We start from the raw sequence: 12,104 nt of genomic DNA, 5'->3' as shown, positions 1-12,104 counted from the left end.
GTTTCACCATGTTAGCCAGGATGGTCTCGATCTCCTGACCACGTGATCTGCCCGCCTCAGCCTCTCAAAGTGCTGGGATTACAGGTGTGAGCCACCGCGCCCGGCCAGAAATGTTACTTTTGAGAAGGGTTTCACTCTGTCACCCAGGCTGCAGTGCAATGGTGTAAACATGGCTCACTGTAGCCTCAACCTCTCAGGCTCAAGCAATCCTCCTGCCTCAGCCTCCCAAATAGTTGAGACTACAGGCAAGTGTTACCACACCCCCTAATTTTTGTATTTTTTTGTGTCACTATGTTGTCCAGGCTGGTCTCAAACTCCTGGGCTCAAGGCATCCCTCTGCCTTGGTCTCCTAATACAGGCATGAGCCACTGTGCCCAACCAGAAATGTTAAACTCACTTTATGGTTCCAGAAGAAGATTAAATGAAATAAAAAATTAAATATGGTTGGCCAAGTGTGGTGGCTCAGCCCTCTAATCCCAGCGCTTTGGGAGGCCAAGGCAGAAGGCTCGCTTGAGCTCAGGAGTTCAAGACCAGCTTTGGCAACATAGCAAGACCTCATCTCTGCTAAAAATAAAAAATATTAGCCAGACACGGTGGTCCACACTTGCAGTCCCTGTTATTCAAGAGGCTGAGGTAGGAGGATTACTTGAGTTTGGGAGATCGAGGCTGCAGTGAGCTATCATCATGCCACTGCACTCCAGTCTGGGTGACAGAGCGAGACCTTCTCAAAAATAAAATAAGGTCAAAACGGGCCAGACAAGGCAGCTACCTGTAATCCTGGCCACTTTGGGAGTCTGGGGCAGGAAACTTGCTTGAGGCCAGGAATCTGAGACCAGCCTGAGCAACAGAGCAGGACCCATCTATGCAAAAACAGGAGCAAGTAGTGGCACATCCCAATTGTGTCAGTTAACTGGGAGGCTGAGGCAGGAGGATCGCTTGAGTCCAGGAGTTCAAGGCTGTACTCCAGCCTGGGTGACAAAGCAAGAATTCCTGTTCTCTGGGGGAAAAAAAAAAAAGTCAAAACATTTCATAAAACTTTCACACAATGTTTAGTTAAGCTGTTACTCTTCTGTTCAATTTTGTTGCACCTATCAGAAGGCATAATTTCATAAAATCAGGGTTCCTTGGTGCTTTAACCACTCTCAAAATATTTGATCCTACTGGAAGTTACTATGCAATGCTATCTTGTCCCTGAATCTACATAATTCAACTATTGGTTTCATATATATATATATGAAAATATATATATATATATATATTTTTTTTTTTTTTTTTTCCTTTTTGAGACAGAGTTTCATTATTGTTGCCTAGGCTGGAGTACAATGGAGCAATCTCAGCTCACTACAACCTCCGCCTCCCGGGTTCAAGTGATTCTCCTGCCTCAGCCTCCCGAGTAGCTGGGATTACAGGCGTGCACCACCACCCTGGCTAATTTTATATTTTTACTAGAGATGGGGTTTCACCATATTGGTCAGGCTGGTCTTGAACTCCCGACCTCAGGTGATCCGCCCACCTCGGCCTCCCAAAGGGCTGGGATTACAGGCATGAGCCACCACACCCGGCAGTTTCATATATTCTTACTCCACTGGGTTCTGCTTTATAATATTGACAGCAGACATTTCATTAAATGAAATGTAAAAAGAACACCAATATATATATGTAAAAATGTTCTTACTATGATCTTTTAGTATAATTTAAAAACCTGAAATGAGAATTCACATCACTGTAAGTGGGTCTCTTACTCGGGTTTTGAGGATGAAGTGGCTTTCTCTCAGAAATAGCTTTGAACTGTAACTCTAGTAACTACAGACGGCAGACTCCACAGTTTGAACACAGCATATTTTGTATCAATGCCCACAAATAAAACCTATTATAACTCTTAGGAAATAAAACTTGAATCTTGATTGGCACAACTGCCTCAGTGAGGGCTGGCTGAACTGCATACCCAAAATGTTTTAGATCTACAGTCCACTTTCATGTTGGCTGCACTACCGCATTTCCACTTGCTCCTCTTACACTTTGACTGACATCCCTCTCAGCAAAAGGTGGAGACTATGTTCCTTTTTTCCTGAATCTGGGATTTGGTCTCTGAGACATCACTGTTGTAACCAAGAGTATGGTAAAAGTGATGTTATATGACATTGAAGGGTAAGTCCTAAAAAGCCAACTCTGCCAAGCTCTACTGGGGCCCTGAAATACCACCTATGTCCAGCTGCCCTGAAGCCACCATGCTAGAGACTTTTTGGAAAGACTATACTGCTGACAGGGAAATGCACAAACAGCATCCTTTCAGCTCAGAACTGAAAAGCTTCATGAGACTCAGAACCAGAAGTCTGATACTCCTGAGTTCTTCACCCACAGAAAAGCTTATCATATGACATTAATCTTTGTGTGCTTTGCTAACATAGTAAGAACATACAGTTGATACTGCTAAGCACCACAGCTACCACTTGGTTGGGTTCAGAAGACACCCTACTCTACCTTTTTAAAGTTTAGTCCAAATGTGTACCTACAATTCTTCCTTTTTTCCTGCAGGACAGGTAAAACGGCAAACCTTTAACAAGTTCAGGCAATGATATAAAGAAGTTAACATGCAACTAGCTGCACTGGCTTCTAAATTGAGTTCTCTGACCTTACTATGAGTTTGTAGTAACATCTCTCTCCAATCTCTGAAAGTTTTTCTCTCCAGGCCATCTGTATGCTTTATGTAGGGATTGTTAACCCCACCCATTATTACACATAACAACTCTAGGTAAAATGTAGTGTTTGAAAAACAGCATGTTATGTATTATACTAGGTTTTTGGTTTTTTTTCCAGTGGTGGGCTGTCATTACAAAAGATTGAACTTTTATACTTCCTAACCAAACTGAAGGGGAATCTAAACACAAAAACTAATTCACTTTCTAGGAGCTCTTTAAAAATGGGCTTAAACCTACAATCAATTTCGTATCTGAGTATGTCACTGTATGACAGTATCTTCAGCTGTCAAGCAGTACCTTTCTTAAAATAACAGACTGAAAATAGTTTAATTTTCTGTAATTTAAAAAGTCAGAGCCAGGCGCGGTGGCTCACGCCTATAATCCCAGCACTTTGGGAGGCTGAGGCAGGCGGATCACCTGAGGTTGGAAGTCAGAGACCAGCCTGACCAACACAGGGAAACCCCGTCTCTACTAAAAATACAAAATTAGCTGAGCGTGGTAGCGCATGCCTGAAATCCCAGCTACTAAGGAGGCTGAGGCAGAACAATCGCTTGAACCTGGGAGGCAGAGGTTGCAGTGAGGCGAGATTGCGCCACTGCACTCCAGTCTGGGCAACAAGAGTGAAACTCTGTCTCAAAAAAAAAAAGTCAGATCTGTGTGAAGAGAATTAGGGTACCCGAAAATCATTTTCAGCTGTCAATCACTTTGGTCCTTTACTATCATTCCAAGAATCAGCCTAACTTGGGTTACCTTGTCTTACAAATAAGGATTAGCAAACTCATCAACATAAAAAAAAAGTTTAGTACATGCTGCAAAAATGTAAGTATACACTGACATTTACTTGCCAAAATAACCACAAATGACTGTACATATTTAACTATAATTAAATCAAGTTTTTAGAAATTTAAAGTCTGTTTCCCTAAAAATACAGGAACTTTGTGTGATAAAAGTTGAGACATATGACAATTTGTGAATACCAACTGGAATATTCCACCAATAATGGTCAGTTTTGTATTTTTTCCTTAACTTATACTTCATTCTTTCCAACTATTTTAAAGCTAAATCTTTTTTTAAGTTTTTAAAATAAGTCATAGGCAAATCATGAAGAGTTGGATTTATTTCGACAGTAAATTTGAAACTCTTGCCTTAAGCAAGAGTACTACAGTAATTATACCAGGAATAGACAATTTCCTAGACTGTCAAATATATAAAAGTTCCTTTTGCACTTTCTTCAACACTGATCAACAAGCAGATTCAGTCCACATTTGCTTTGATCTGTCTACTGAGTTAACCCAAGCTTCTTCTTCAGAGACTCTGGCATCTCCGGTGGAGGAGGGCGAGGGAGCCTGAAGTAGACCTTCACGGAATCATAGATAAACCACTGTAGTGCAGTCAGGGTACCAATCATGATGATACGGGCAAACAGTCCCTTCCATACACCTGGTTCAAACAGGAAATGCAAATGAAAAAAATGCAACATATCCAAAACTGCTATTCTTTCTTTCAAGAAAAAAACATCATCCTACCTTTAAATCCAAGTCTCTTAAGGACCTGAGAAGCACTGCTACCTTTTTCTTTATTCAACACAGATACCACAGAATCAGCAGGGTGAGAAACAATTGCACAAAAGACTCCAGCTGAAAAAATATAAAGGATCCCATACAGTGCCGGTTAAAAATAAAACTTCACATAGCCAATAATCATTTTTATGACTTTAAAATAATATTTTTCTAGTTCTAAAATAAACATCAGACTCAGGGTGAGACAGGTACAGTTATCAAACTGTCTATCCAATATAAAACAGAAAAATCATTTAAGTTTTTCAGATTTTATTCAACACTTTCTGTATAAAATTCTTAATAAACTAAACAAAAAAATGGTGCAACAGTAAGATCAATACATTCCCAAGCCTAATAATGATACCCCATAAAACAACCCTTTTAGGAACTAGTTAGCAAGTATTTATGAATCCTAAAAAGCATATAAAATGTTATGGGAAGATAAAACTGCTTTATAGGCCAGGCACAGCAGCTCATGCCTGTAATCCCAGCACTTTAGGAGGCCGAGGTGGGCAGATCACTAGAGGTCAGGAGTTCAAGACCAGCCTGGCCAACACGGTGAAACCCCGTCTCTACTAAAAAAATACCAAAAATTAGCCGGGTATAGTCGCAGACGCCTGTAATCCCAGCTACTCAGGAGGCTGAGACAGGAGAATCGTTTGAACCTGGGAGGCGGAGGTTGCAGTGAGCTGAGATTGCGCCATTGCACTCCAGCCTGGGCAACAAGGGTAAAATTCCATCTCAAGGAAAAAAAAAAAAAAAACCCAAAATACAAAAAATCAGCTGGGTGTGGCAGTGCATGCCTGTCCCAGCTACTTGGGAGGCTGAGGCAGGAGAATCACTTGAACCAAAGGAAGAGGAGGTTGCAGTGAGCTATGATCACACCACTGCACTCCAGCCTGGGCAACAGAGCGAGACTATGCCTCAGGGAAAACAAAAAAACAAAAACACTGCTTTATAACCTTTGGAATATTTTTCCCTCTCAAAAAACGCCAATAATGGAAATGATTATTTGTTCATAATTTCAGACAAGTGTGTTCTAAGTAATTCATACCTATGTAACCTGCTACAAATGTTACAACCAGCTGCTCTGGCTTTGAACATTCACTGCGGGGCTTAGGAACCACAAACTTGTACAGTGCTTCAACAGTACGTTCAAAGCAGGCAAACTTCATCATGGTATACGGTATTTGTCTCATCCAGAGAGGAGCAACCCCCTTGTAGAATCTAGGAAATCAGGAGACTTGTTTTACAGAGTTGCATATACTCATCTATCAGAGATTGTCATTATTAACACAAGTGTCCGCACACGAGTCGAGTCCTGATAGTAACAAATGGCAGCAAAAATGCATGTCATTTCTATCAGAACGTTAGACTAACATGCAGGTATATTTCTCTTACATGCCAATGACTCAAGCACCTTTGACTATACAACCAAAAAAGTTGCTGGATGTTTCTTTGACTGGAACCACAAGAAACAAGTTTACAAGTGGAACTCAGTTCAAGATTCATCCACAAAGGTGGATCTAAGGAAGCATGTTGTAGTCATGGAAATTCTTAACTGTGAATAGATCACAAGGATACTAACAAGCCCTCCCTAAAAGTTAATAGTAAATGTTTAGGCCAAATATCAAGTCATTTGCAGACTGACAAATGGTCCTTACTTTAGGGAAAAAAAAAAAAACCCCAGTCCAAGTGTCAAACCATGTATTAACTTATCTTTACCTCTCAAGTTTATGTTCTACATACAGGTAAATAGACATTAAATGTTATAATAGTCTTTTTAAAAAGTCTGGTAGACTTAATACTAAAAAATGAAGTTCACAGCTGGACGCAGTGGCTTACGCCTGTAATCCCAGTACTTTAGGAGGCCAAAGTGGGTGGATCACTTGAGGTTAGGAGTTTGACACCAACCTGACCAACATGGAGTCTCTACTAAAAATACAAAATTAGCCAGGCGTGGTGGTGCATGCCTGTAATCCCAGCTATTCAGGAGGCTGAGGCAGGAGAATCACTTGAATCTGGGGGGTGGAGGTTGTGGTGAGCCCAGACAGTGCCATTGCACTCCAGCCTGGACAACAAGGGCAAAACTCTGTCTCAAAAAAAAATGAAGTTCACTTAAAATAAGTACTTTCATAATATAAATTTTTAAGTGTTTACTTACGCTTTTAGGCCTTCTTCCTTATACATTTTGGGAGCTGCATCCCTCAAAGTGTTGGCATAACCTGGCTGGGTTTGAATTCGAACCTTAGCAGCTTCCATAGGAGCCAGGGCAATGTCAGCAAAGAATTCAGCACTGGCAGAGGCAGCCAAATATAGTGACGTGCGCCAGAGATAAGTATTCTCCTAAAATCCAAAACACGAGGAAGGACGTGAATTGCTGTTGTGTTGGTTTTCAATTGAAGTGACAGTTCTAGAAAACAACTAAGCTTCAGACATTTTATAAAGTAACACACGATGATATGGAACATATATATGGTCTCTCATAACCTCATTAACAAAACACGTAACTACGTCAACAATGTGAATGTTTAAAAGATATCTAGATGTCACGTACAGTTAGCCCTGGAACTACGCAAAGGAGTCCCAGAGCCCTTCTCTAAAAAACTCAAAATCCAACTTACTTAGAAAACAAGATAGTATATTAAAAGGAGAATTGTAATTTAATGAAATACATTTTATTTCTCAACCTGTCTCTGCTGACACAGGCTTATGATTTAAGACATGTTGCTCACTTTGTAGGACCATTTTCTTCAGTGCTAACATAAGGCAGGACAGACAAAAATCTAAGAACCTTTTTGGTCTTAAACACTCAGAATGTTCAATTTCAAAGTTAATTACATACCTCTCCAAGCATGTTGCTATACAAGACTTTAAAGACTTCATAAAAGCCAAACTTGCAGAGTCCCTGCATGGAGTAGCCAAGGAAAGTCGGAGCCCATCCTTTAGCCAAACCACGAACACCATCCTCTTTAAGTGTAACTGAGAATCCATTAAATATGCCCTTGTACTTTTGGGGGTCCACCTTTATTTAAAACAAGAAAAAAAAATTAAATACACCAAACAGTTAACATAAAAATTTAATCTCATGATTATTTTTGTTTGGGTTCCATAATAAATTTCAGCAACTACACAAAAGGTAAATACAGTAGTTCCTGCCAAGCGCGTTGGCTCACACCTGTAATCCCAGCACTTTGGAAGGCCAAGGCAGGTGGATTACCTGAGCTCAGGAGTTCGAGACCAGCCTGGGCAACACAGTGAAACCCCGTCTCTACTAAAATACAAAAAAGTAGTGGGGCATGGCAGCATGTGCCTGTAATCCCAGCTACTCGGGAGGCTGACACAGAAGCATCGCTTGAGCCTGGGAGACAGAGGTTGCAGTGAACCGCGATCATACCACTACACTCCAGCCTGAGCGGCAGAGCAAGACTCCATCTCAAAAAAAAAAAAAAAAAACATACAGTAGCTCTCCCTTATCCAAGGGTTCATTTTCTGTGGCTTCAGTTATCCAGGGTCAACTGACATCTGAAAATATTAAGATATTTTGAGTGAGGAACTACATTCATATAACTTTTATTAGTTTATGCTTATAATTGTTTATTATCGTTCATTTGATTACTTTTATAAACGGAAACTTTTGTACATTAAGGTCTAGCTTTCTGTGTTAAACTTAAGTCTTGGAGTGATAGTTAAGAGGGTAAAATTTTCACATACATAACAAAGCTGATTATTAAGAGATTTCTTACCGCCCAACTCCTACTACTTTTTTTTTTTGTCTTGCTTTGTAGCCCAGAATGGAGTGTCATGGTGTGATCTCAGCTCACTGCAACCTCCACCTCCCAGGTTCAAGCGATTCTCCTGCCTCAGCCTCCCGAGTAGCTGTGACTAGTAGCTGCAACTACAGGCACACCACCATGTCGAGCTAATTTTTGTATTTTCAGTACAGACAGGGTTTCACCATGTTGGCTAGATTGAGTTCTGATCTCAAACTCCTGACCTCAAGTGACCCACCCACTTCAGCCACCCAAAGTACTGGCATTCCAGGCGTGGGCAACCATGCCTGGTCCACCTCCTACTTTTTAAAAGCTACTGTCTAGATAATAGATATATCTGTATTCCTAACATATGCTAGTTCTTTAAGTAGCTTATAGCATAAAGTTTTGTGAACACTAAACAAACTAAACCCAAGTTAAAAAAAAAAAAAAAGCACATAAACTAAATTCACTTCAAGAGACATGCATAACATGTTTTACCAAAGGTACATTTCAAATCCATTATATTAACTAATGGGGGGGGAAAAAAGCTTATCTCATTATTTCTGCCAGTACTAGAAGGGGTGGTATACATCACCTTCCTCTCCCTCCTAATATTTCAAATTCATTTCTCTTTTAGTTAAATAGACTTCTAATCCTGTTTGGAACAAATAAATTTTTGATGTCTTGTTTTTGTTTCAATAATCTTAATTAAAAGATTGAAATTATTTTAAAATGTTATGTAAATATACAAAAGGCTGACAAAATTTTCATACTAAGACATTAAGAGCATTTTATATAAATCTACATGTGCTCTTTACCTTGGTCTTATTAGCAGATAAAGGACATCGTTACTTCACATAATACACAGACTTGTTTACTCACTCCAACACACAGGTGCTTGTAAAATGACTACTTGGGGCACAAGTAAGCTTGAAGAACTCTGGCCAGAAAGTGAAGAGCAGCAGCAAAGAGCCATCTACAGCCAGAGTCTAAGAGTGAATAATTTACTCCAACAACAGAGGCATTTATTGGATTTAAAACACTAGTTAAAATAAAGCCCACAATTTAAAGAAATTTTAGTTTGGTTTCCTACTGAAGTTTCTAGCAGTTGTGATGTCTTCAAATTCTCATTTGGGAAGCACTTTCAGATTTTATTTAGAGTAAAATCACATGAAAAATACTTTCAATGTTGTCATCTCAATACAAACCTGCATACGGCATTTCACTAAATCCAGGGGAACGACAGCAGTGTGTGTCAGACCACAACTTAAGACCCCACCAAAGCCACACAGTGCATAATACTTCGCGGAGCCAAATTCACAACTGTACTCTGTAGTAAGAGAAGACACACCATGCATTTTAATATAAAACTCATGTTACTGGTCATAAACTTACCTCCTGGACAGTTAGGTTTCCACACAGCTTGTTAGTAGATGACTATATCTTATAACTTAACAGTCAGTCATGCTTCAATATGCTCTAGTCCAGCATGCAAAACAAACCTGCATTCTGCATTTAACCAGATCTAGAGGAACCAATGCTGTATGTGTTGTGCCACAGCTAATAATTCCTCCAAGTCCACAAAGGATAAAGAATCTGCCAGATCCATAGTCACAGCTATACTGCTCTGTTTGATTGGGAAAAAAAAAAAAATCAAGTAAGTATTTCTTCAGAGATGACTAAGGCCACTGGAATGAAAGAAAACTGTTTCCCTGTTAAATAGTATTATCACAGCTGAATAGCTTTGGCCAATTAAGTGGCTTAAAAAAAAATTCACTGCCAAAATCAGATCATTTAAAAATTATGAGGGTTCTGTATCTGATACTATTATGATACTATTAACAGCTTGTATTCTGCCATATTCATTTTTTAAAAAGTTTTCTACATTAACGGCTTTTACAATTAAAGTCAAACTTCAAATTATTAACCACTGGTAAGAGCACACTTCAGAGTACAAATGAAACTCAGAAAGATCACCCGACGTGTAAAAGGCTTGCAAACAACTTCAAAGTTTATCCTAGCCACTAACCAATACTATCCCCACTTATGAACTCCTGTAACATAAAAACAGATACACATAAATTCCTGCAGTCCAATACATTTAATACACAAATAATGTTAGCTTTAATTTTAAACTGAACGACAGATAATGTAAGTAAGGATTCTTTATCCATACTGAAGACATAACAGAAGCACATGAGTGATTTAAAGAAAAAAAGCTTTCGATTTTACAGGCATAAGGTAGACAACATTCTCAGGACTCCTACAATTCGGTTTTCAGGTTTCTCTGTATGTACATACTTCACTAGGATTTAAAACACACACAACTAAGTTAAAGCTGGGCCCAACCACAAAGAATCGCAAGAGATAATCACACCAAAGGGATGCCCACCAATTATCTCCTTTTTATTGCCTATGTAGGGCTGCAAGCTGTCTCCTCCAGTCGCATGAAAACAGGAGATCCAGTTATCTCATGTATAATTAAGTGCTAAAATGACGGACCTGGCGTCGACGAATATAAAACTTAGGAAAGGACTGTTCAAGAAAACTAAGAGCAAATCAAAGGACATGTAATACAGTTAGTAGAACTGTGGGTGGTCAGTAGTTTGGGGAAGACTTTACCCAATACTTAGTTGGCTGACCAAGCGGGCTCACAGCAGAGAAGACAAGGAGCTAGTCGCGGCCTTTTTTCCCTCGGGGACATGGAGGTCACGAAAGGACACAGGGCCTCAGCCCTTCCACGCCCTTGAGGGCGGGCCAAGGATCTGACACGCGCCTAGGGTGGAAAAGGCCGACATCCCAGGGCAAGCAACTGGGCGCCGTCCTACGGTGCAGCGGGCTGGGCTCGTCCTTCCCTGTCCTCCAAGCCCGGTCCAGGCCTCAAACGCTGGGGGGACCACGAGTAGACCACGACTGTATTAGGCAAGATCTGATCTTACCTTCCACGGCGGCGGCTGCCAGGTTGCGAGGGCGGCGGGGCTGGCCCGTGGGCCCGGGTGGGTTGCTGCGGAGGTCCCCGAGGCCATCGTGCACCAGCTGCAGATGTGGCGTGTTGAAGGGGTTCGCCCGCGCCAGGTGCGCCACGGACGAGAACATCTTTCTAGGGGAAGAGGGAGCGGCGGTAAGAGGGCAGGCCAGGCGCCGGTTAATGTTACCGGCGCCCTGGAACCCCAACCGGGCCTTTTCCTTCCCGCCTGCGCGCCCTTGAAGAGGTCACGGCGGCCTTCGAAGGAGGCTGCTCCCGGCTGGGCCCACCGCCAAAGCAGCGGCCCCACAGGGTCTCTGGGCTCCGCTCCCCACACCCGCCACAGGGGAAGGCCCGGTCACACTCACTCCCTAAGATGGCGATCACCCAACCACTCCCTTGGAAAGGTTACGGCTCACAGAGGCCGAACGTCCTCCCAGCCCTAAGATGTGTGCCCTTCGCGCGTCGTCGGCGTGACGCACACAGCGCGTCACTACAAGCACACGTCGCCCATTGGTGGAGAAGAGCGCCGAGCCCGTAGCGTCATCGCGTTCTCCTAGCAACCTTATCCCCGCCCCTGCCCACTCCTGCTCTTCCGGCCCGGCTTGTGCGCAGGAGGATTCGTTCTGCGCAGGCGCGCGTTCCGGCTGTATATTTTTTGAGAGGGGTCGGGCTCCGGCTGTTAACCTGCTCGGTTTGTCTCTTCACCTTCAGGTGTCTCTCCTTGACCACAGGCTTCAGTTCGCTTCACTTAAGTGAATCACAGTATCTAGTAGTCACTTAAAAAACAAAACATGAATGCTTGATGATATATTTAGGTGTTGGAGTTAGAGAACATCACTGCAGTATTATGTGCACAACTTCTGCCATTACAGTACTTTTTAAAATAAGTTCCATCCATTGATATTAAATATAGGTATAGCCGGGCGCGGTGGCTCACGCCTGTAATCCCAGCACTTTGGAAGGCCGAGACGGGCTGATCATGAGGTGAGGAGATCGAGACCATCCTGGCTAACATGGCGAAACCCCGTCTCTACTAAAAATACAAAAAATCAGCCGGGTATGGTGGCGGGCGCCTGTAGTCCCAGCTACTTGGGAGGCTGAGGCAGGAGAATGGCGTGAACCC

General features: G+C 41.9%; 1 protein-coding gene across 7 annotated transcripts; it reads right to left on the bottom strand.

The window, feature by feature from the left end:
* Positions 1-3,798: 3,798 nt before the first annotated feature.
* SLC25A3 (solute carrier family 25 (mitochondrial carrier; phosphate carrier), member 3) lies at positions 3,799-11,496 on the bottom strand. 7 transcript variants are annotated; one of them, XM_011934414.1, is made up of 8 exons: positions 11,347-11,496; positions 10,953-11,113; positions 9,222-9,343; positions 7,104-7,283; positions 6,423-6,604; positions 5,313-5,485; positions 4,226-4,336; positions 3,799-4,139 (listed from the first exon to the last, which is right to left on the bottom strand). In XM_011934414.1, the coding sequence occupies exons 2-8, from the start codon at positions 11,107-11,109 to the stop codon at positions 3,979-3,981; spliced, it is 1,086 nt and encodes a 361-aa protein (XP_011789804.1). In that variant the 5' UTR covers positions 11,110-11,113; positions 11,347-11,496; the 3' UTR covers positions 3,799-3,978. The 7 variants fall into 7 exon arrangements, with proteins under 7 accessions (XP_011789804.1, XP_011789781.1, XP_011789822.1 ...); XM_011934391.1 differs by lacking the exon at positions 9,222-9,343 and adding an exon at positions 9,516-9,640 and having other exon boundaries at positions 11,347-11,462; XM_011934432.1 differs by having other exon boundaries at positions 10,953-11,109; positions 11,347-11,439.
* Positions 11,497-12,104: the final 608 nt, after the last annotated feature.

This window comes from Colobus angolensis, unplaced genomic scaffold (genome assembly GCF_000951035.1).
Source record: "Colobus angolensis palliatus isolate OR3802 unplaced genomic scaffold, Cang.pa_1.0 Scaffold10, whole genome shotgun sequence".
Classification (NCBI taxonomy): domain Eukaryota; kingdom Metazoa; phylum Chordata; class Mammalia; order Primates; family Cercopithecidae; genus Colobus; species Colobus angolensis.
Note: the sequence above shows the minus strand (reverse complement) of the source record. Positions and strands in the feature narration are given on the sequence as shown.

What these genes read in the sequence shown, in the direction of transcription:
- SLC25A3 (XM_011934391.1), bottom strand. Translation starts at nt 11,109, where the DNA reads ATGTTCTCGTCCGTGGCGCACCTGGCGCGGGCGAACCCCTTCAACACG. An exon ending in ATAGCAACATGCTTGGAGAG is followed by an intron (nt 6,605 to 7,103) that starts GTATGTAATTAA and finishes TTTGGATTTTAG; the next exon opens with GAGAATACTTATCTCTGGCG. An exon ending in TAAGAGACTTGGATTTAAAG is followed by an intron (nt 4,140 to 4,225) that starts GTAGGATGATGT and finishes TGTTTGAACCAG; the next exon opens with GTGTATGGAAGGGACTGTTT.